Source organism: Leguminivora glycinivorella, chromosome 2 (genome assembly GCF_023078275.1).
Source record: "Leguminivora glycinivorella isolate SPB_JAAS2020 chromosome 2, LegGlyc_1.1, whole genome shotgun sequence".
Classification (NCBI taxonomy): domain Eukaryota; kingdom Metazoa; phylum Arthropoda; class Insecta; order Lepidoptera; family Tortricidae; genus Leguminivora; species Leguminivora glycinivorella.
In genome coordinates, this window is record NC_062972.1 from 19,985,664 (window position 1) to 20,009,063 (window position 23,400).

General features: G+C 39.0%; 2 protein-coding genes across 2 annotated transcripts; one reads left to right on the top strand and one right to left on the bottom strand.

Annotated features, from left to right (window-relative positions):
* The first annotated feature begins 2,399 nt into the window (after nt 1-2,399).
* Nucleotides 2,400-11,474, top strand: LOC125242248. The gene is made up of 8 exons (XM_048150993.1): nt 2,400-2,702; nt 3,346-3,454; nt 5,700-5,747; nt 6,123-6,203; nt 6,347-6,676; nt 6,777-7,091; nt 7,213-7,383; nt 11,341-11,474. Exons 2-8 carry the CDS (start codon nt 3,346-3,348, stop codon nt 11,472-11,474), a joined length of 1,188 nt encoding a protein of 395 aa, XP_048006950.1. The 5' UTR covers nt 2,400-2,702.
* A 7,644-nt stretch (nt 11,475-19,118) lies between these two features.
* On the bottom strand, nt 19,119-21,410 carry LOC125242250. The gene is made up of 4 exons (XM_048150995.1): nt 21,121-21,410; nt 20,592-20,775; nt 20,222-20,311; nt 19,119-20,124 (listed from the first exon to the last, which is right to left on the bottom strand). The coding sequence occupies exons 2-4, from the start codon at nt 20,725-20,727 to the stop codon at nt 19,889-19,891; spliced, it is 462 nt and encodes a 153-aa protein (XP_048006952.1). The 5' UTR covers nt 20,728-20,775; nt 21,121-21,410; the 3' UTR covers nt 19,119-19,888.
* Between the last annotated feature and the right edge of the window lie 1,990 nt (nt 21,411-23,400).

The window sequence follows — 23,400 nt, forward strand, 5'->3', positions numbered from 1 at the left end:
AAAACTTATGCTAGGGAGTGAGAGTCGAACACTGATAATGGGGTAAAATTGGTATTGTGTTTTATGTTCTGAATGTGTCACATGGACATTATAAAAAAAAGTCTTGATAAAAATGCAATAAAAATAAAATTATGCTATAATTATTTTGTTTACGTTGAATGAGCTTGAATGTTTAAGTTTTGAGGAAGAAAATTAAATTAGGTACCTACAGGGTTGCCATTAAAATATTCCAGGTAAATATTATCCTATCAGAACCGATCCAGTTAAAAGATAAAGTTTCGCAGCACATTGGAAAATGCTGCTACGAGCTACGCCGTAGCACGCGTAGCGCTACATGTCTTCAATTCGATCTCATAATTATAAAAATGATAAACATAAAATATTATGTAAATAATTATCATGATGATAATTATAATTATTAATGATAATTTCAGTCCAATTTAAACACACTTGTCGTCAAAACGATATTGACATCAAAATGATATCCTGACAGTACCTGACTTTAGCACAACTTGCCTTGTCGCGCGCGAGTCCATACTTAAAGTCGCGCTTGATGTGTGAACTCGCACGCGACAAGGCAAGTTGTGCAAAAGGGGCTGATGTTCGTTCCAATAGGCCTCGTTGCCAGTGTGTATATTCATATTTTCAAGTAGGTAGGTAATATAATACATAACATAAGGGTTACATTTGCTAGCTTGTACCGATGGTTTAATCTGTATGCAATATTTTTAATAAGACAAATTACCGTTAAATGGTTAAAGTTAGTAATTAAGGTTGAATATATTTATTTACTAGGTACTTGCAGAAAATCTCAGTGCTGCTAAGTAGCGCGAGCAAATATTTAAATACAGTAGGTAGTTATATTATACGTATATAAATGGTCTAAGTCGTCACACTCACACCTAAAGCAAATCAATCAACACACAAAAATACTCTCGCTCTACTCTCTAGGACAAACAAGTCGTGACCTCTAGAAAATCCTCAAAATTGGAAAATTCGAAAAGGATCTATGTACTTTTAATCAATCAAATATATAATTAATAAATGTTGTTACGAAAATAAAATATACCTACGTTACCTACAGATGCTAAAATGGGAAAATTCCTAATCCGAGATTGAGCCGTAAATATTGTGTGTTTGAAGGAAACCGTTGACCCTGACATGGTTATTGGGTCAGGGAAGGTTATGGTGGTCCAGCTCGCGGGAAGGGAGGGGAGACGAATCGATGTCTCGGCGACACTCCGGCGCCACTCGCAATCCTGGGACACACGGGAGGACTCAAGAATTAGGTACAGAATTCAAATACGTTTAACGGGAATAATACACCTGCTATGAAATATACCTAACCAGTTATTAGAATTCAACGAAATTAGCATGGGTAGATGTAATTTCAGAAAGCTTTCTCTTGCATTTAGCGTAATATGAATACATAATAGGTTAGTTTCCTACTAGTCAAATCAGCTTCTTTTTAAGGACTGTCAAAACGATCTGCTAAATATAGAACTAATTACTATGAAATACTGAGGAGTGACGTCACGGTCAATTCATTTACTTTATATCTTTCTTTTGGACTTATTTAGTAGAAATTATGTTTACAAAATAACTACTGTCCATATTTTTCTTCTAATTATGTGGTGCTTTCTTTCGCGCACTGCATAAAATATTTAATTTTAAGTAAAGGAAACTAGCCTATTACAAGTATGTAAGTAATATAAAACATAAACATTTTAAACTATTAACGACTATGTACAGTCAGCCAAGAAAGTGGTTTACCACTATTCGACTCTATTTCAAACTCATAAGGTTGAAAAGTGGTAAACCACTTTTTTAGCTGACTGTAATACCTATAACTGCCATAGTTATACAAGCACACTTTAGATTTCGGATCTATTTAGGTATTAAATACACATTGCTTCATGAGACCCTTGTAGCAAACCACTGTATGCTTATTAGGTCAATCAGATCCAAAATAAGCTTGTCGAGGCATTAATTCCAAGCAAAGTAGAAATCATAGCCCAGGGGACCGATTTTTGAATCTCGAACGCATGAATTCGCCGTTTGAAAGTCTGTGAAAAACGACGTAATGCTACGACTTTCGAACGGCGAATTCATGCGTTCGAGATTCAAGAATCGGTTCCCAGGACGTGTAAACAATTTTGCTTTTTCAGTTTTTGCTTGTACTTATTTCAAAAATGTTTGGTCCCACTGAAAATATGCTGTACCTAATCTAAAGTTGGTAGGTGTACATATGTATCGTATATGTATATTAATTCTTTAATTAATGAATTAATTCTTCTAAAAAGTTTTATTTAATAACCTTGTATTAATCGAAGAGTAAATTGAGCGATAATTAGTCAAAGTATGAAGTCAATCATAATTATATGCAACCGAACCTCAGTGTGTCCGCAGACTTATGTCCTCAGATCTCGATCTCTCTCGCAGCATCCACACACGCGCTCCGCCGCCGTCGTGGCCACAACAGTAACACACATCCATCGCCAGTAGGACAATGTAGAAAACACTGTGCTCAGATTTCGCTGTGCAAAGTTATAGTAGATAAAACTAGGCCGTGCTCAAGTTTGGTGGTGCGAAGTAAAAGTGAATGCTGAAACGAGTCGACTGCAAGTTAATACTTATGTTTACTAATGCCGGTGGTGAAGTGTTAATGTTAGTTATGTTAGCGTAGTTGTAGCGTCAAAAAGGTATGTATTTTAAAATAGCTATCAATATTATGACACTTATTATATCAATCTCGGTATGCCCTGTGGGCTAAATGGAGATGGTTAGTCTTAGCCGTGTCAACCTGTGACGTCTAATGGGGATGACTCACATCGTAGATGGGCCATAAATGAGCCATTTTCACCTTATTCTAGGAAGTTATCGGTAATGACTGATAATAATGAGCATTTTCAGAATTTGGGACCCCCCAATTAGCGTATGTTGTTAACAAAAATTTACTTACTGTCAGTTTTGTGACGATAATTAAGCATGAATTTTCTATAAGCTTAAAGCTTCTACATTCAGAATGTGAAAAAAGAAAATTTTTAGACAGATTTTATGCTTAATTGGCGTCACAAAACTGACAGTTAATTTTTGTTAACAACTTACGCTAATTGGGGTGTCCCAAATTCTGAAAATGCCCTAATCTTTTTTCCCTCTGAGGCCCTAATAATTCATTAAATTCAATGAGTTGAATTCAACTTGGTTTGAGATTTCTAAAAATCTATACGTATAGAATCGGACCAAGCAAACTCTACATGGAATTGGCAAAGAAAAACCAATTGAAATTGTTAAACTGTCTTCATCTACGTCTAGATAGGACTACAGTCTAATACATGTTCGCAGATGGGGTGGGGGATTGGCTTGTCGGCGGCGAGCGGCGTGATGGCGGTGGAAGTGTGCACGCCGCTGCTGCTGCTGTGCTGGCTCTGTTGCTGGCCCGAGGATGGCTCCGGTACCCTCACTACTACAGTACTAACTCTGTGAGCTGCCTGCATGTTGGTGATGGCGGTGGAGGTGTGCACGCCGCTGCTGTTGCTGTGCTGGCTCTGCTGCTGGCCCGAGGATGGCTCCGGTACCCTCACTACTACAGTACTAGCTCTGTGAGCTGCCTGCGTGTTGGTGATGGCGGTGGAAGTGTGCACGCCGCTGCTGCTGCTGTGCTGGCTCTGCTGCTGGCCCGAGGATGGCTCCGGTACCCTCACTACTACAGTACTAGCTCTGTGAGCTTCCTGCGTGCTGGTGATGGCGGTGGAAGTGTGCACGCCGCTGCTGTTGCTGTGCTGGCTCTGCTGCTGGCCCGAGGATGGCTCCGGTACCCTCACTACTACTGTATTAGCTCTGTGAGCTGCCTGCGTGTTGGTGATGGCGGGGGAGGTGTGCACGCCGCTGCTGTTGCTGTGCTGGCTCTGCTGCTGGCCCGAGGATGGCTCCGGTACCCTCACTACTACTGTATTAACTCTGTGAGCTGCCTGCGTGCTGGTGATGGCGGGGGAGGTGTGCACGCCGCTGCTGTTGCTGTGCTGGCTCTGTTGCTGGCCCGAGGATGGCTCCGGTACCCTCACTACTACTTTATTAGCTCTGTGAGCTTCCTGCGTGCTGGTGATGGCGGTGGAAGTGTGCACGCCGCTGCTGTTGCTGTGCTGGCTCTGCTGCTGGCCCGAGGATGGCTCCGGTACCCTCACTACTACTGTATTAACTCTGTGAGCTGCTTGCGTGTTGGTGATGGCGGGGGAGGTGTGCACGCCGCTGCTGTTGCTGTGCTGGCTCTGCTGCTGGCCCGAGGATGGCTCCGGTACCCTCACTACTACTTTATTAGCTCTGTGAGCTGCCTACGTGTTGGTGATGGCGGAGGAGGTGTGCACGCCGCTGCTGTTGCTGTGCTGGCTCTATTGCTGGCCCGAGGATGGCTCCGGTACCCTCACTACTACTTTATTAGCTCTGTGAGCTGCCTGCGTGTTGGTGATAGCGGAGGAGGTGTGCACGCCGCTGTTGTTGCTGTGCTGGCTCTGCTGCTGGCCCGAGGATGGCTCCGGTACCCTCACTACTACTGTATTAACTCTGTGAGCTGCCTGCGTGTTGGTGATGGCGGGGGAGGTGTGCATGCCGCTGCTGTTGCTGTGCTGGCTCTGTTGCTGGCCCGAGGATGGCTCCGGTACCCTCACTACTACTTTATTAACTCTGTGAGCTGCCTGCGTGTTGGTTATGGCGGAGGAGGTGTGCACGCCGCTGCTGTTGCTGTGCTGGCTCTGCTGCTGGCCCGAGGATGGCTCCGGTACCCTCACTACTACTGTATTAGCTCTGTGAGCTGCCTGCGTATTGGCTATGGCGGAGGAGGTGTGCACGCCGCTGCTGTTGCTGTGCTGGCTCTGTTGCTGGCCCGAGGATGGCTCCGGTACCCTCACTACTACAGTATTAGCTCTGTGAGCTGCCTGCGTGTTGGTGATGGCGGAGGAGGTGTGCACGCCGCTGCTGTTGCTGTGCTGGCTCTGCTGCTGGCCCGAGGATGGCTCCGGTACCCTCACTACTACTTTATTAGCTCTGTGAGCTGCCTGCGTATTGGTTATGGCGGAGGAGGTGTGCACGCCGCTGCTGTTGCTGTGCTGGCTCTGCTGCTGGCCCGAGGATGGCTCCGGTACCCTCACTACTACTTTATTAGCTCTGTGAGCTGCCTGCGTGTTGGTGATGGCGGAGGAGGTGTGCACGCCGCTGCTGTTGCTGTGCTGGCTCTGCTGCTGGCCCGAGGATGGCTCCGGTACCCTCACTACTACTGTATTAGCTCTGTGAGCTGCCTGCGTATTGGTTATGGCGGAGGAGGTGTGCACGCCGCTGCTGTTGCTGTGCTGGTTCTGCTGCTGGCCCGAGGATGGCTCCGGTACCCTCACTACTGCTATGCAGACTCTTCACTTCTTGTCGCACTGTAGAATGTATAATGAAATGTAGAACCTCCATTGGACACCGTGGAATGACGTCATAATTACTTGTTGTTGAGCGTTTTCTATTTTTCGATAACTTCAGAACTTCACCACCGCTATAAGTAGGGTGATAAAAAATAGTAGGTAAAACTTGGGATAAATAGTAGTAAAGTAAAATTTTTTTGCACATGCACGACTGCAGGTGTGTCAGCAATATTATTATATGAAGAATATGTCAAAAATAAACCGGAATGTTCAAGTAATCATAATAATATATTTCCACAGACTCGTCCAGCTCAGGGCACCCTCGCAAGCCTGTTTTAGTCAGTAATGGTTGGTATTAAAATTTTATGTTACTAACTTAGGTACTTACACGAGTATTATTATTTTTTATGTTGGTAGACGGTAACTTTTTGATCTTCTAACATTAAACATATATGCAGTTCTAATCGAGCTAATAATCTTGGTTTCGATGATTTATGTATGCGTATATATTTAGTGAAAATCGTAGGTACGTAAGTCGCAGGCCGATCAGCATAATCACCAAGATAATCGCCTAAGTCGTATCAAATTCAATTCATAAATAATTATAATAAACTGTAAAATCTGAACTGAACTCCAGGATTCTCATGTACTTATATTGTTTTTTTTTTACATAAGTAACGCTACAATTTTATTTGAAAAGGATTTATTTTCTCATGTGCGCAGAAGGATCGAGACGGTCTTCAGGACTGCGCGCACGAACTTTTGGAAGCAGCGCCGTGTCTTTGCATCTTCCGGGCACATCTGGTAACTGTAACTTTATTAAGCTATTTATACACAGTAGTTTTAATTAAAAATCAAAGATGTAGTTTACAGTGTTGCAATATTTTAGTATGTCAGCAGCTATCCATTTTTGCAGCTGACGGTGTACCAGCCTATTATAATTACAGGTTCCCCTAGCCTAGCTGCGCGGAGCCACGATGACCTAACTCTAGCCCGGGCCTCAGCACCAGAAGTGATACGAGAAGTGCTCACGCGCAGAGACTGGGATCGCTCCGCACGAGAACTGTTCATCCCCCTGCGGTCGGACCCCGAGACTTTCTCCTCCCCCCGTAGCCCTGTCGCCCCGCGCGCGACTCCTGAAGACCTGGGTCTTGATCCACCATGCAAGAAACACCATACCAATATAAAGGGGCGCAAAGAACTGCGCGCGGCGCCACCGGAGCGTGACGAGGAAAGCCCTTCAACTTTCTATATTGGCGACAACGAAACTGAAAAATGTAAGATTTTATTTAACTATATTTTACTTTATCTCTAAGCTTCATAAATTGTTATCACGCATCTAAGTAAACAGATTGTAATCAGTACACTTTTTTTCAGTGGAAGAAAGACCGATATGCTCCGCAAAAAAAGAAAAGCAGTGCATGAACGAGTCAATCCGCTGCAAGGAGCGGCCTTGGCGTCTGGCGGCGATGGGCCCGGGGCTGCCCGGTCTGGCAGTTGACGAGGTGGACGCTCTGGACGCACTGTCCGCGGCACCGAGCGCGCTGGACGGCACGCCGGACCCGCTGGACTCGTTGGGCTCCACGCCGGACGCACTAGACCGCTCGGGAGCTATGCATCATGCTCTTGACTCTCGCGCCGCCGCTGATATGGGCTACGCTCGGATTGTGCCGCTCTCACCAATTTCTGTAGGTAATTATTCTTCAAAAGTACTTTGCATTGTGCAATAAGGACTTAAATGTTCGCGACTACTGTTTGTACACCTCCAAGCGCCTACTACATTTACGTAAAGTCTATCAACGCATCATTGCAGATGTCGTGGGGTACGAGTACGAAGGCGGTGCGTACGGCGATGAGGCAGACCGATTTACGTTGGTACCCTCAACACCCGCGGAACCTGGGGTGCCCGCGGCACGTGCCCGCCACGCCTCTGACGGGGACATCCTAGGGCCTGCCCCGCGCCCCGAGTCTGGTGCCTTCTCTGGTTAGTATCATAATGTCAGGTCAATTGGATTCAAAGGGATCAATACGGTTTATTTACGAATAAGACGAAGGCGGTGGTTACGGCGACGGTGCGACCGATTCACTCTTTCGTGCCCGTTACGACCCCGACTAAGACATCACGACGCGTCTGGTCTGTAGGCCTAGCACATGATGGCCGCGGGAGTATGTCGCCGCGAGATAGAGTCACCTGTCCTTATGTCATTAATACAATTAGACAAAGACGTGTCATCTATCTCGCGGCGACATACTCCCGCGGCCATCATGTGCTAGGCCTACTGATGTCAGTATCTAAAAAGCCAGGACAGGAAGATTATGATTGTACAGAATTCTTGGTGGAAAGATTATACTACTTTCTGTATTCTTAGAGAATAGTTGTTAATGAAGGGTTTAAGCCCGTTTTCACATTATCCGATCCGATATCGGATGTCGGAAGGATTTCAATGGAAAAAATCAATGATGGCGCCTGTAATGTATGGGATATCGGTCCGACATCCGTGAAAACTGTAACAGAACAAGCGTCTGTGACGAGGAAATGGACTCGTTATTACATATAAAACTTACGGCGAATCAACTTTTCCTTGACCAACTTTTTGGTACATATTTCCTTCGGGATTTCATTGAATATTTTAACAAATAATATCTGTGATGGTTAATCACATGTTTAGTTACGTCATCAGTCATAGAAATCACTATAATTCGATGCACAACTTATTGGAAAAAGCTTATTTACAAACTATATTCACATGGATGGATTGTTGACACTAACAATCTGATCTGTCAAACGAATGGCGTTCCGATATTGCGTCTTGGTTCTAATTACAAGTCAGAGAGGTAATAATCACTAATATTGATTATTATACTCCTTGAGTATATCATTTAACGTAATATTAAGTAACAAATGAGATATTTCATTGCGAATTGCTTCTATCTTATAAATCTTTTTCAAAATAATATTTACGTAAAAGTATTTATCGATTTACTTAACGCTCCATTATTGGACTACATAGGTATCAATTCCAATAGCTCTGTCTCTTTCTAAAACAGGTGCAATCTGCACGTGTTGATAAGCAAACGTCCGCGTGATGATCGTGAACTTTATTACGTAGGGCGTATGACTTAGTAAACAAAGCATTTATGATCTTTTTCTTATGTGCGCGATTTAATAGCCGCCTAGTCGGAGATAGGTCTGAGATAGGTCGGATGTCGGAGATAGGTCGGAGATAGGTCGGATGTCGGAGATACGTCGGAGATAGGTCGGAGATAGGTCGGATGTTGGAGAAAGGTCGGAGATACGTCGGATATAGGTCGGAGATACGTCGGAGATAGGTCGGGGATAGGTCGGATTTAAGTCGGAGATAGAATCTATAAAAGGGTCGGAGCGAGCCGACGCGGGTCATTCTTAAAATATCTACAAGACTAACAGTGTCTCTGGCTTTCGTATATTATACTGGTGAGTGAAGTTGTTCTGCTATTATTTCTCTGTTTGTTTTTACTTGGAAATTATTCTAAGTGATTGTAAACTTTGAAATTGTGTCTTTGTTTGATTGTGCGGGGACAATATCGTCGTACAGTTGAACTTAGACCTGTGGTGGAATTGCTTTACTGTCAGTTGTGGGGTTATTTTAGTGTCCTATTTATAGTGTAGTGTTACATTTCAATTAAGGTGTATAGTGAAGTTTTCTGTGCTTTGTTTCATGAGTGCCGTCAAGCAATACAAAGACTGGGTCGATGTATGGCTGGTGCTTGAAGATAAGTCTGTGTTTGGTTTTGTAGGGAGTAATTCTTGCAAAACTAAGCTTAGATTATAGCACGTAAAGGAAACTTCACTCGTTTGTTTAGTTGGTTAATAAAATTGAATTTAGTAATTTTCTATGGGGTTATTTTGTGAAAGTTATAAGCCAGATCATTGTTTGTGACAGACTGTTGTCCGGCTAAGCGCTTTATACCTTGCGGCTGTTAAACATAAGGCGTTTAGGGGTATTTTTGTTCCAAGTGGAGGCTTGGACGCTTTTTTATACTTACAAAAGCGTATTTTCTCACCGGTCTCAAAGAGTCCAACTGTTAGATGGAAGTGAGGACTTTCACGATTGACGAAAGACATTAGGAGTAATCCTTGCTCACTGAAGTCGGCAGTATTTGAGGCTGGGGTCCTATATATATATATATATATATATATATATATTTATTTACTCGGTGTTCTGGTTCATGCTGGCGTTGGTCGCTGGGGATTTCGGTTGTGATTGATCCATATCTAAGTAAAGTCTGATCGCAGCTGGGTCTCCCATGTGGCTGGTACTGGTGTGTCCTAGAATACTGGATATACACACGGATAGGGCGATCTACTCTCTGCTACCCTAGCCCGCGGGCAAGAGCAGAGGGGGGGGATCAGAACTCAAGCCTATAGGTTGCCTATCTCAGCTTCGCTGGCTGAACTGTACAGTTCTAGTAGGGATACACTTGTACATATTCTGAACACAAGATCTATGGTAAGTGAGGGTCTGTGTTTCAGATATGTTAGAGTAGGAAAAACAATAGGAGTAGGGTAGAGTCACACACTATTTCTATGAAAGTAGAGTTCTATTATGATTGGTCTTAAATTATAATTGGTCAACGTGTATTGTGGAGAAATAATTTAACTACTACTATTTATATGGTTTTAATGGACTTTAAATGTGGTGTTTACTATATTAAAATATGTGGTAAAACTGGTAATTTATAAAAACTCTTATTACTTAATTTATTTGAGTGAAATTAATAATTGTGGTAGCAATTTCTGATTTTTCGGTGTGGCTGCGGGACACTTAGTGTTGCTAACTGGTTTTTCAAGGTAAATTCTATCAAGTTGGTTAGGGAAACAAACTATTCTTTGGAATAAAAAGCATAGGTTTGTTATAGGGCCCAGTGTCATGAGAGCGCCGTCCACTGATGGAAAGTCAAAAGCTTAGAAAAGTTAGTAGACTTAGTTCTTATAAAAGTTAGCAACTGCTCGGTGTTTCGATAAAACATTACGACGACAACAACGTATAAGGTACAATCTGCAATTTTTTTTTTCAGAAAATTGCACCTTACCCACCAACGTACAAGGTGCTATCTGCTACGAGAAAAAATCGCAGATTGCGCTTTGTACGTTGTTGTCGTCGATTAGAAAGATCGAGAAGTTATGGTCTATTAGCAGTATTGGGGAAAAGGGGGGTTTAGCTAGGGAAAAGAAACAAAAAATAAAAGGGGGGTTAGTTCATAGATAGATAGCCCTTCTGGCTTGGCATAGGACTCTCAATAAAGCAGTTTGATTGAGATTAAGGATCCTATTCCGCAACGCAAGTTCGTACCCAAGCCAGGATCACTAATAGGGCGTAGCGGTTGATTACCAAAATATTTTTTAATATTTATTTCATGTATGTTTCACTCACTGACTTCTATTCTAAAAATTTCTTCATTACGTCATTAATTTTCTCACATATAACTTTCCAGGCCTAAATTTAATAAAATACTCTTCTATAACACTATATTATTATGCTACAATAACCTTTATTCTTCTTTAAAATATAAATAAATAAAATTTTGAATATTAGTCAAAAATACAGCTGATACTCATTAAAGGATCTAGGTTATCGCGGTTCACATCGAAGGGTTCTACTTATTCACGCTAGATGATCACAAGGCCAAATTTACGGGGTATATTTAAAGGGGGGGTTAGCTATACTGTTGGTTAGTCAAGTAAGTAAGTAGATAAGTAAGGTGAGCGGAGGTTTTAGTTACAAAACGCACTAAGGGTTTGGCCGAGAGGACGACCCCGGGTATCACACCGATATACGTAGACAGTAGACACGTTTCTACTAGTTTCGTTTTTGGAGATTTACTTCAATTGTTTTTCAAAATTTCGTGTTCGATTCCGTCCTTTAAACACTGAATGCTGTTGTTCGTTTCGTTGTTTTAGAAAGCGACGTGGATTTGGAGCAGCGCTTGGCTCTGCAGGCTGTGGAATTCCAAGAGCACGAGGAGTTCCGGGAACGGACGCCGCTGACGGCCCCGCGCTCTACGTGCACCGACCGCCGCGAAACTGCAATATAATGCGATAAATGTATGACGCATTCTGTTAATTAACATCATCATTGTACGTTCCGTTATTGATAGATTCAGTTCATCGGATGAATAAGATCAAGACCGCCATGTCATACATTTAAATTACAAAGGCAGGTACAAATTAATAATAACCTGGTGCCAAGGAAACAAAATCTTCGCACGTTTTTCAACCTAGTGCGACGTAGCGTAGACATAATTCTACGCGCTACGAAGCTCGTAGCACTCGTAGCACACATAGGATTGCTTTAAACAAATAAGGTCGAAAAGTGGTAATAGTTATTTGTTATACAAGGGGGCAAAGTTGTATTTTAACGCAGAGTGTGGAATTGAAAAACGAGCAAGTGAAAGGATTCTATACTTGAACCACGAGCGAAGCGAGTGGTTCGAGAATAGAATCCTGAACTTGCGAGTTTTTTAACACACGAGAAGTAAAATACATTTGCACCCGAGTGTAACACAAAACTTTTCCCCTCACTATAGCGAGGAAACTACAACGCAAAAAATGCGTTTATCACTGCTTCCAGTAGTTCCACAGGTGGTAAAATCATCTTTATTACTAGATTCACCTACTTTTATAAATTTTAAAGCAGTTAATTTGACTTTATTCAAGGTCAAATTACTTTACCCACTAGTGGATAAAATGAGTTTTTACCCGCTGGTATTAATGGACAAAACACGTGTTTCCGAGCTAGTGAGGGGAAAACCACTTTTTTTCTAACTGTACAACTACTGTATTTACATTCGAGTTATTAGAGAAATAAAAGAAAGTCCCAAAAAATTAGGCCTGGTCCTTACAAGGTCTAACTTTTCACGTTAGAGGGATATATATTTATGTGGATGGCCATATATCCAGTTATATAGTAGGAGCAATTTGATAGTTACTTATTTTGTTCTTGTTCTGGCCTTATATTGAAATCATTGGCACACAAGTATTGACCAAGCTGATCTGAATTATATTTTTATACAACTATAATTAAGTATATGAATTACACAAAATGTGTTTAGTGCTTGATAAGTGATAAGTAATAAGAACACGAGACTCTAGAAAAAAATGTAGTAAAGTTACAAGTTACTAAATAACTAATTACAAAATAATTAAAACTGATATAAGGTCAGTGCGGGCCTGCGGGCAAGACCGGCATAGCTTATTTGAAATAAAGTTTGAGTGGATAAAACTAGATAATTAATGTACTTAGTCTGGCGTAATCCGCATGGTCCTATGGGCTAAAAAATATTATATTTTACAAAGCTATTATATAATATTTTGGTGAAATAAGGTAATTTTAAGTGATAAAAATCACATTTTTTAAGGCTCGGCGGGTTGACCTGACCGTCCCCCCCGCGATGAGTACGGGAAGACCGTCTAGTGCTTGTTGTCGCGTAATTTCATATGAGACTAGGTTCCAAAATCATGATCATTGTTATTTTAATACGTAATAACAGAGCAGAATGTGCTAGATAATTAATAAAATAACGTTGAAATTTTAAACATTTAAGCAATTTTCTATTTAACCCTTAAATGCATGATTTTTTTCTTTTAACTAGAAATTAATAATGTGATAGACAATGGTTTTCTGACTCTAGGAAAAATAGTAAAAAAATATTTAACATGGATTTTAATACTAAATCAGTGTTAGAAGTAAAATTGGCTAAATCTTACTTATATAAATATATAATTACTAGTAAAATTTATAAGAAAACTTTTACTACTATTAAAAAGGTACACTATTTGAGAAACCCCTATGATAAAATGATTAAACATAAAATAGTTACTAACTCTGAAAAAATCTGCCTGAATCATGTACTAAAAATCACCATCATCCAGTTTTTTCACACTTTTCCGCCATTTTTTCTTAAATGGTTGGAAATAATGTTTTTATTTAAGAAAAAATGGCGGAAAAGTGTGAAAAATGATGATCCTACAGATCTAAGAAAAATAAATAAAAAAGTCCAGCTTATATTTTGGCTAGTTTATTAAAAAATACATGCATTGTAGCCAAATGGCAACAATATGCATTTAAGGGTTAATAAGGCAAGACCGGCATATGTCCCGTAGATGGGGTTCATAACCTTTTATTTTCAGGTTCTATACTGTTTTTCCAACGAATACCTGCGGATCCAATTTAGTCACGATATTACAGGCTCATATAAATCCAACTAGGTAACTTATCTGTTTTTGAAACTTTGTTATTAGGAAAAGGTAATAGGATCCTAAGATACGGGAATTAGTTTGGTAACATTTCTTAGCAATGTCTGGGTTTTGTTATAGGTAGTCACTACAGTATGAATGAATGCGTAATTTTTTTTTCATCACACTCGCACACTAAATGTGATTTTGCACGCAGGCGGAGCGTGAGTTATAGAAAAATCGATCTCCCAAGGGAGTTATGAAATTTCTAGTAACGTATTTAACTTTTTTTATCTTTTAACATATTTCTAAATTGCACGTGTAATGGAAAACATTAAGATTTGTAACTCGGGGCGTAAAACGCTGGCCATCGCCTTTTTACTATACCTACTCTCTTTTGAAATATTTGTCGCCGCATGTTGCTTGCACAATCTACATTATATACGTTTTTGAACAAAAATAATAAAAAACGGGTAGATAGAACTTACGATAATTCTGCCAACTTAAATATGATGATGAATAATGCAGTGTAGGTTTAGTTCTGTTCACCTCTTATCATTCTTCACAACCATGTCATATATATTTTATTTTTATTGAATACTTTCGAATGATTTTAGCAACGCCATACGAATCATTACTAAAACTATATTTGGAAGTTAATATCAAAAACGGTACAACTATCATAAGCCAAAAATGTACAGTCACCGGCATAAATAAGTGATGATTTCTATACCTTGTCGCTTTAAATTGTTTGACAATTTCGCATGACAAGACGTTAATCTGACAAGGTATAGAAATCATCACATATTTATGCCGGTGCAGTCACCTATAAATATTGATATTGTTCACACTCGAATTATAAGTATTTCCAATAAAGCCTAAAAAAGGTTGGCAATTCCTTGTTTATAATATGCCGGTCTTGCCTTTCTCTTTTATGCCGGACTTTCCGAGTAGGCACAATTTCGAAGTAACATATTTCAGAACATTATAAAACTAGAAATTGAACGCGTTTTGAGTAGATTACTAGTATTAGTCAGAAAGAACGGTTATTAAATGATTACGTTACAAACATAACACACAAATATTCCGACTGCTTCTATTTTAGAGGTATTTTAACTTTTTGCGGAACCATGTTGAACTCGATGTACGAGTTCGAAACACGAATCAAATTTATTGTTAACTAGTGTTCGTCCTAGGGATATGTATTGAAGGCCAATGGATTAAGGATGAAAAACTGATATACCTTCGGAGGTGTGAGAGGCGTAGATATATGTATAAACACAAACTTATAGTCAGTAGACGGTCTTTCCGGGTAGACGCTCTTCTCCACACTGACCTTACAGAAGTCAAATTTATTAAAAGAATAGTTAAAATTTTAAACGTAATAAATTAAAGTTAATACCTACTTTGTTTATAGGTATTATGTAGATAGTTTGTAATTTGTTGCGATTTTGAAATCGTTATTACTAGTAATGTGCAAGTTGCGGAAACTTTCCAAAAAAATCTTAAATTTATTGAAAATTTCACGTAACTTTCACGAAAAATAAAGGGAATTTAAATTTATGAAATGGAAAGTTTCCACCCATACAATTGTCCATACAAAGTATAGAGTTTCCGAAGTTTTCCTATGTGAAAATTTCAGAATTTTGGAAACTTTCCGTCGGCACATCAGTAGTTATTACTCAGGTATCTTCAAATATCTTCAAATAGACACATGCCTATTTAAAATTGGCAATAAATTAGCTGAAATCTTTGAATATTTAGAATGATGGAAAAACGTATTAGAATGTTCTGTAAATAATACTTGCAGTCGCCATCTGTCAACATATCGGAACTCGCCAAAGCCTTATAGTGCGTGTTCCGATATTTGTGAGCATGTGCTTGCACGGGCAATGTTGCCCGTTCTGATAATAGGTATAGGTATATCGGATGGCGACTGTGCAGTCGAGGTTACAAACATCTTTACAAGCCTAAATGCCATGCCAAAAATACTATACACGTCTCTAAGGCAACTACAGCAAGGTCGCGTATACAAGTATTTGGCATGTTGGTTTGTAAAGACGTTTGTAACCTCGACTGTCCAATAGTCACAAAGAGTATCTCGTAAAGTAACTCACTCTTGGCAAGACCATTTTGATGAACCTAGAAGTTATATTTAGGGTCAGTTGCACCAAACTGACCGTTACCGAATTTCACATGTGCACTTTCGCTGTTGCCTGACGTTGGTATCGGACTGAGTTTGGTGTAACCGACACCTAGGATGAATAATAGTCATCGTAGAGCTTAGTCAATTCGAATTCAGGTACTTACTTACTTTTGATTTGAGATTTATTTATTTCTTTTGGTATTCTACAAATATGTTGTTAATTATGAGTAAGGTCATGTTTTTCGTCAGTTGTATGTACCTAAGGCTCAACCATATAATTAGTTAGGTCAATTAGTTTTGCAATTAATATTTACAGAAAATTCATGGCACTTTTAATGTATTCATTACCTCGCCTACTATTTTAAAATAAATAAACATCGTTAACAATAAATTTTAGTTTTCATTGATTATTTAAGGACCTAACTTTTTCTTTGTATATAAGTCATCATCATCATCATTCGTTTACCCTAACCCCCTTCTTTTTATATAAGTAATACCTATAGTATTTTCCCTGACCGGTATAATCATATCACTAGGCTACAATGTGTTATGATTAATTTATGAATATTAACTTTATTTTGTTCCGGTTTAAGTAGAACGAAGTTTGAGGTGAGAAAATGAAACAAGTTATAGCTTTCTATTCCTTTATTCTCTTATAAAAGTGTCCAGTTAATCGATAACAATACTGTCAAAATGTCACAACTTTGACTCAGGACGCAAGGCATGAACTAGTACAGACAGATATACTAAGTGCGAAAAGATTTGCCTTCGTATTGTAACGGAAACGTACGAACATGTCATGCTATTTCAGTCAGTCTCAGGACAAGATGCATTGACATTGACGGAACTAGCATGACATATACCTACGAACGTTTCTGGAATAAATAAACTTTTTTAACAAAAAATAAAACCGCCTTCAAAAATAAGCGCGTTACAAAACACGGAGAAACTAAAAAGCAAAAAATAATAAACCTTTGAATTCAGATTTCTTATCGTATTGCAATAATCTAAACATCCAAATTATAAACAAATCAATTATTTTTGCAGTCGGTACCAGACCTGTTCGTCGCCTTGCTATTGCCTGTTTGCCCCACCCAACTCATACGCAGGCTGGCACCGCTCCAAAAATAATTGATTTGTTTATAATTTGGATGTTTAGATTATTGCAATACGATAAGAAATCTGAATTCAAAGGTTTATTATTTTTTGCTTTTTAGTTTCTCCGTGTTTTGTAACGCGCTTATTTTTGAAGGCGGTTTTATTTTTTGTTAAAAAAGTTTATTTATTTGTTGATTTTTAGTGGTTCCTATTGATATTATATGTATCAGTCCGAATACATGTACACTAGTGAAAGAATTATCCTTTAACTCCTAACCATTGAGGAGTTGACCTTCCATCATCAGCTCAGCCACATAAAATTATTACCATCAGGCGTAAATACTGGTTTACCTTTGAAAAATACACTGAAAACATTACATGTGCCTATAACATTTGAAGAGTTCCCTCGATTTCTCCAGGATCCCATCATCAGACCCTGACTTGGTACCAATGGGACCATCTCGGGGTTATACCCGTTCGATAAAAAAAAAAAATTTTGAAAATCGGTCCACAATTCTCGGATATATCGAGGAACATACATACAAAAAAAAAAAAAAAAAACATTCAGTCGAATTGAAACCTCCTCCTTTTTTGAAAAAAATACATTCAGTCGAATTGAGAACCTCCTCCTTTTTGAAGTCAGTGTTAAATTGAAACAAGGCGAAGATTTTTTTTTCGTAACCTACACTGGTAGGTACTATGCTGTTAGCAAGGTAAAAATTTACTGAAAATATACGTTTAAATTGAAGACTTCTATATCGTACATTCGACTACAAAGAGATGTATCAGGTTTTTTTTCACCTTATTACAATGCAATAAGGTGAAAAAGTGTATACATCTCTTTGTAGTCGACCGTACAGTCAACCAATTGGAACCCTAGGCCACTCTACAACCATGTCAAAATGACAAGCACTAAGAGCTTTCTTACAATTTGATTTATAACGTCACTATGACATAGTTCTACAGTGGCCTAGGGTTCCAATTGGTTGACTGTACAAGAGGCATATATACCTAAATACATATATTATTCACTTCAAAAGCAGACATTCTTATGTAGGTAACTACTTACACATATTTTAATACATGATAATATGCAAAGTTCATTGATATAACAGGATACACGATAGACATTTCATTCAATATTGTATTTAAATGGCGACTTAATTTGTAATAGACATTTATAAAATATAGACAATGTTAGAATATTGCAAAAATCACAACTATCAAAACTTAGCTTTACTTTATAGACTAGATAATACATAGATTTAAAAGTAGGTATCATAACTAAGACTAAATTTAAATAACAATCTGCTAGCTAAAAACAAAAAATGTTTACCACCTCAAAGTACCTACTTATAAATTTACGTCACGGGTATCACGGAAAAGCGCATTTCAATTATAGTATGAATTTTTTGAAACGAACGTTTCTAAACAAAGGTATTGTTCCTTTTGTGTTGAGCGGGAGCTTCTGTATTTGCACACGCTAAGAGAACAAGAAGCAACTGTATCCTGATAATTGTAAGGTTCAAATCTGTACAGCAGCAAATTTGAGATAGATTATTTTGGAAATGCGAAGCGATAGACCACACCGCTATAGGTGCGAAAATACAGCGCTTCTAATACTTTGATACTTGATGGTGTAAGTATAGTACATATAGTTATAATAATCATCGGTAATATGTCAGTCTGTATAATAAAAATAACACGTTTAAACAGTGAAACTGCCAGATTAAAAGGTTGATAAGCACCTAGCACCTTAAGGTGTCATCGCAAAGTGACAATAAACACTGATAAGGTTTTTCAATCTGACCGCCATTGTTATGTTTTGTTATAAATACGGTTTACGGTTTGTTTAGTTATTTATGTTATTTTATATATCAAGACTTGTACCTAATATTTATGTAATTACTATTTATATACCTATTGCTATATACAATTGGTGATTGTTAACAAAATCATTAATAAAAAATAACAGTGATAATATACGTGTTTCATTACTTACAGCACCACCACCAAGTATCAAAGTATTAGAAGCGCTGTATTTTCGCACCTATAGCGGTGTGGTCTATCGCTTCACATTTCCAAAATAATCTATCTCAAATTTGCTGCTGTACAGATTTGAACCTTACAATTATGAGGATACAGTCGCTTCTTGTTGTCTTAGCGCGTGCAAATACAGAAGCTCCCGCTCAACACAAAAGGAACAATACCTTTGTTTAGAAACGTTCGTTTCAAAAAATTCATACTATAGAGGCAGTGCTATACGCCTCAGACATACTCGTACCAACATAACAGATTACATACATAATATACATAGGTACTGCTGCTATAATATACATAAATACACATCCTCTATGGCATACCAACTTAATATTATTTCTATCGTTATCAGATAGGAATTTTTCTCATGTTTAATATGGATGCATGCGTTTATATTCGATACTTATTGGTTTAGGGTAAAAAGTTTTCCAAATTTTAACAGTGGGTAACATATAAATAGTTGGTCCATTATACAACGCTTTCAAAGACGTTTTCTTCCCGAAATGAAAACATTATCAGTCTTGGAACATCAAATAATAAAACGTCAAAGATGTATGTGAGTAGCAATCATCAGTGGGTCCATTATAAGGTAGGTATCTCTCAAGTTTAGGGCTATACACAGATAAGTACATAAAGCCTTCTATATTAGAGCCCTTGCCCGTCTGTCTTCACGTAGGTAATTTAAGCTTTGTAAAGGCTTAGGTTATTTGTGAATTACGTTTTAGTAAATCTTTACCAAACATTTTTTTTTCACATACACCAATTGTTAAACTCCCGCTACACTTAGCAAGTTAGCACCAGTAGATAAGTAGGTTTAACTACATAGAAAGGACCTACTTGTAGAATAAATGACTTTTTGAATAAATTTTGCGAAACAGAGGCTCAGCTACAATTAAATATCTAATATGGCTAACTAAGCGAAAGTGACCGATATATTGTCACGGCTTACGTTTACCTAAAATTCTAAATGATGCTGAGTGGTGGGACGGTTTACCTGTCAGGCATTGGCGCGATGGCAGGCGGAGGGGACTCCAAGCTCGTGCCGGTGGTGGCGGTATCCTCGCTGAGCGTGGCGCCTTCTCCTGACGTCAGCGAGCCGCCGCGCACGCCCGTGTCCGCCAGCAGAGCCGCGGGCGACGATGCCGCGGGGAACACTGTGCTCCGACCGCCGCTGCTCGGTAGCTCCTTGCACAGCTTTGCCATCGCTGTTGCACTGTCTCGCACCACTGCAGATGAAACAAAAATAATACGATTGAGTACCCATCGAGATTATCAGTTACTGCTTCAGTGTCGTTGATTCGTATATGTTTGAGGTTTACGTACCTGGCTGCACAGGATAGGCTTCAGTGCGCGCGGGTGTGGGTTGAGCGCGAGAAGCGGGTGCTCCACATAGTGATTCGTGCTCAGACAGTTCTGTAAAGCAAACAAAAATAAATAAGTATGCAAAAAGGTACCAATAGCAGTTACTACGAACAAGAAACAATCTCAACAGGTAATAGATCAGCCGAAAAATGCTGTCATAACAACTGTTTTAGCAGTGCAAATGACACTCTTCATAATATAAGCAGAGATCGGACAGTTGGGAGTCATTTGTATGGCGTTTACGAAATAATGAACCTCATGTTGTTAGAATTACAACTAGGTGTCCGATCTCTGATTATAAGGTTCTTAGGTTACAGCTGCAGTTACTGACCGTTGATCTTCTTAATGCAGAAGTAGAGGAAGTAGCAGCACAACATTAGCAACAGCAGCGCTACCCCGGCTAGCGCCACGTAGTACGCCGCCTGAGACGGCGGCCGCGATGGAGGTACGCCACCGCCGCGACCCATCTTGTCACTGGTGTTGAACGATCTTCCTTTACGGAGCGATGTGACTGGCTGAACAAAAAAAACCTGTGATGATTGCTTCACATACTTTTTTTATTTATTAGGTCGATTCCACCACCTCAATGTTATTGGGGTAAGGAAAACAGTTTAATTTACTAGATACGAGTAAGATAGTTGGTATTGTAAAAGTGTATAGGTATGGCAAGGGCATTTCAAAGTATCAGCTAGTAGGTAACGTAGGGTTGTAAATATCCACTAAAGCACTACTACTATGTACCTAAAATTTGTAAGTACAGAATCTAAGTGGGCTCATTTGCAAAATCATGTGAGCCTAATGAAAATATCTGTGCCGGCCACGATTAAATATTTCTAAACATGAGTTATAGATCTACTTACCTTCTTGAGAAGTGTTGTGGTTCCGGTTCCAATGATCAGATTTCTTTTTAAACACTTCTGGATTATCTCGTCACTGTAGTTTCAAGAGGAACGACTAAAAGTTATTGATAAACATATTTAATACGTGTGTGACCTCCGCCCAGCGCCCAGACGTCTAATGCCTAAAGTAGACGCGTCTAATACATTAGAACGTTAAGTAAACATATTTCACTAAAATTATTTCTACAAATTAAGTGACAAATTTTGTAAATAACGATTATTACAATGCCAGACAATTTAATGTGCAAAGATTGAAATCAAGCCGTCAACGTACTAAAGGGAATGAATCGCGGTTTCGACAGGCGCTCAGCTGAAAAGCTGATTTCGTCCTGTAGCATTCACAACTCGCAGAGCCAGTATAAATCGGACCTGATGTGGCGGGTAATCATTGGGTGTGTAGAGGCCAGGTTATGTCAGAGATGAAGAATGAGGATGTTCTGTTAATGGCAGACAGGAGCGAGGCGCGGAGAGCAGGGAGCAGACGGCGCAACAAGTGCGCCGCCACTCCGGCGCCAGCCGCGGGGGGCGGTCGCCCGGCGCTGCCTTTTTCTGGAAAATACTTCAATTTTCCAAACATAAAAGTAGAGTTAGACTTGACTGACGAGTATGTCCTTTTTTCACGGTGTGTCGTCGTCGGTTTCGAATAAATCGTATCATGAAATGCCGAAATATGAAACCATTCCATTTCGTACAATATGTTTGTAAAATATGCATGTCTGAAGTGGCAAAACCAAAATATAGGACTTTATTGCCTGTACATTAACTTTAGGGTCGTGTGTATACCTATACATATTTTTTGCACTTTGGCTGTATTCATATCTTTGTTGCTGACTGTACATACATCGAAGTCATTATAGGTACTTACTCAAAATATCACTATTTAGGATATACGTTGGATTTTGTTTAAAACTTTCTAGATTGGCGGGGCCTGGAAAAGGGTTAAAGTAGCAGGTACATACTTCCCCGTATGACAACACTCGCTCATTACCTGTGTTGAAATTTTCTAATAAACCAACCAACGTATTCAAATAAAATGTAGGTAGGTATACTAGGAGCTAGGAGCTCATGAAGTTATTATATCTACAGAAATAAATAAAACAGATTGAAATAAATAACAATTTACTATATTTGGTAGGTACAAAACATCCAGACGTCGTTGACAAATAGGTATCTATTTTTTAACAAAATGCACCTTAATATTCTACCTTAAAGCCAAAAAAATATAATACGGGAGAACATAAATTTATGTAACTTCTAAATCTTACATTTAATTTATAGATTTAAAACATTTACGTGTATATTATACACAGAACACTTATTCTAACGGGTACATTATTGAGTGAAGTAAAAGAATAAATGTACCCGTTTTCATTACAATTTCATGTCTACTTTTTGTTGAGCACTATAACGTCCATTCGATTTTTCGAGAATACAGTTGGCACCTGATTTCGGTATACAGGATAGACGCGTTCATTGAATAGGTAACTACTAGTTTGCAATTATCGCTTCTGGGTGGTACCAACCGCTTCTTTTAAACGTTTCACTTTGTATAGCTACGCAGGAAAATTGCCAATAACTGATGGCACCATGAAAACATAATATTCATTTTAGCATAACGTGACCACTGTGGCCAGTTATTGAGAGATGGCTAGTAATAGAAATTTTATGTCAAATTGAACTCTGTTTACAGGTATAGATAATTAATTAGGGTTCCGTACCAAAAAGGTACAACAGGAACCCTTATGGTGCGACTCTGTCCGTCTGTCTGTCCGTCTGTCACATTGTTAAATATCTCGAGAACTACTTATGCTATCGATATGAAATTTGGAATAGTTATAAACATTGTGAACCTCTACAAGTTGAAAGTATTTTTTTTTTTAATTAATTAATATAAATGATAGAAAATGGCCAAAATGAAAGGGGGGCAAACTGAAAATTTCAAGTAACTAGGTCAAGTGGGGTATCGTTAGAAAGAGCTCAAATTGTACATATCAAAACTATTTTTTATAATTTTTTGGTTGTGGAAAAAAATGTTTTTTGAAGGAAAATGTAAAAAAAAATACCGTTCCCCCCCCCCTATCTCCGAAGTTTACCAACATAAATGTATGAAATTTTCACCAAACATGGGTATTATAATGAATATTACAGGAAAAATAAAATCGTACACGTATCTTGAAAACTTTTTTATTTATTTATAAAAAACCTTTCAGATTTACATTTTCAATTTCAACACCCTTGCGG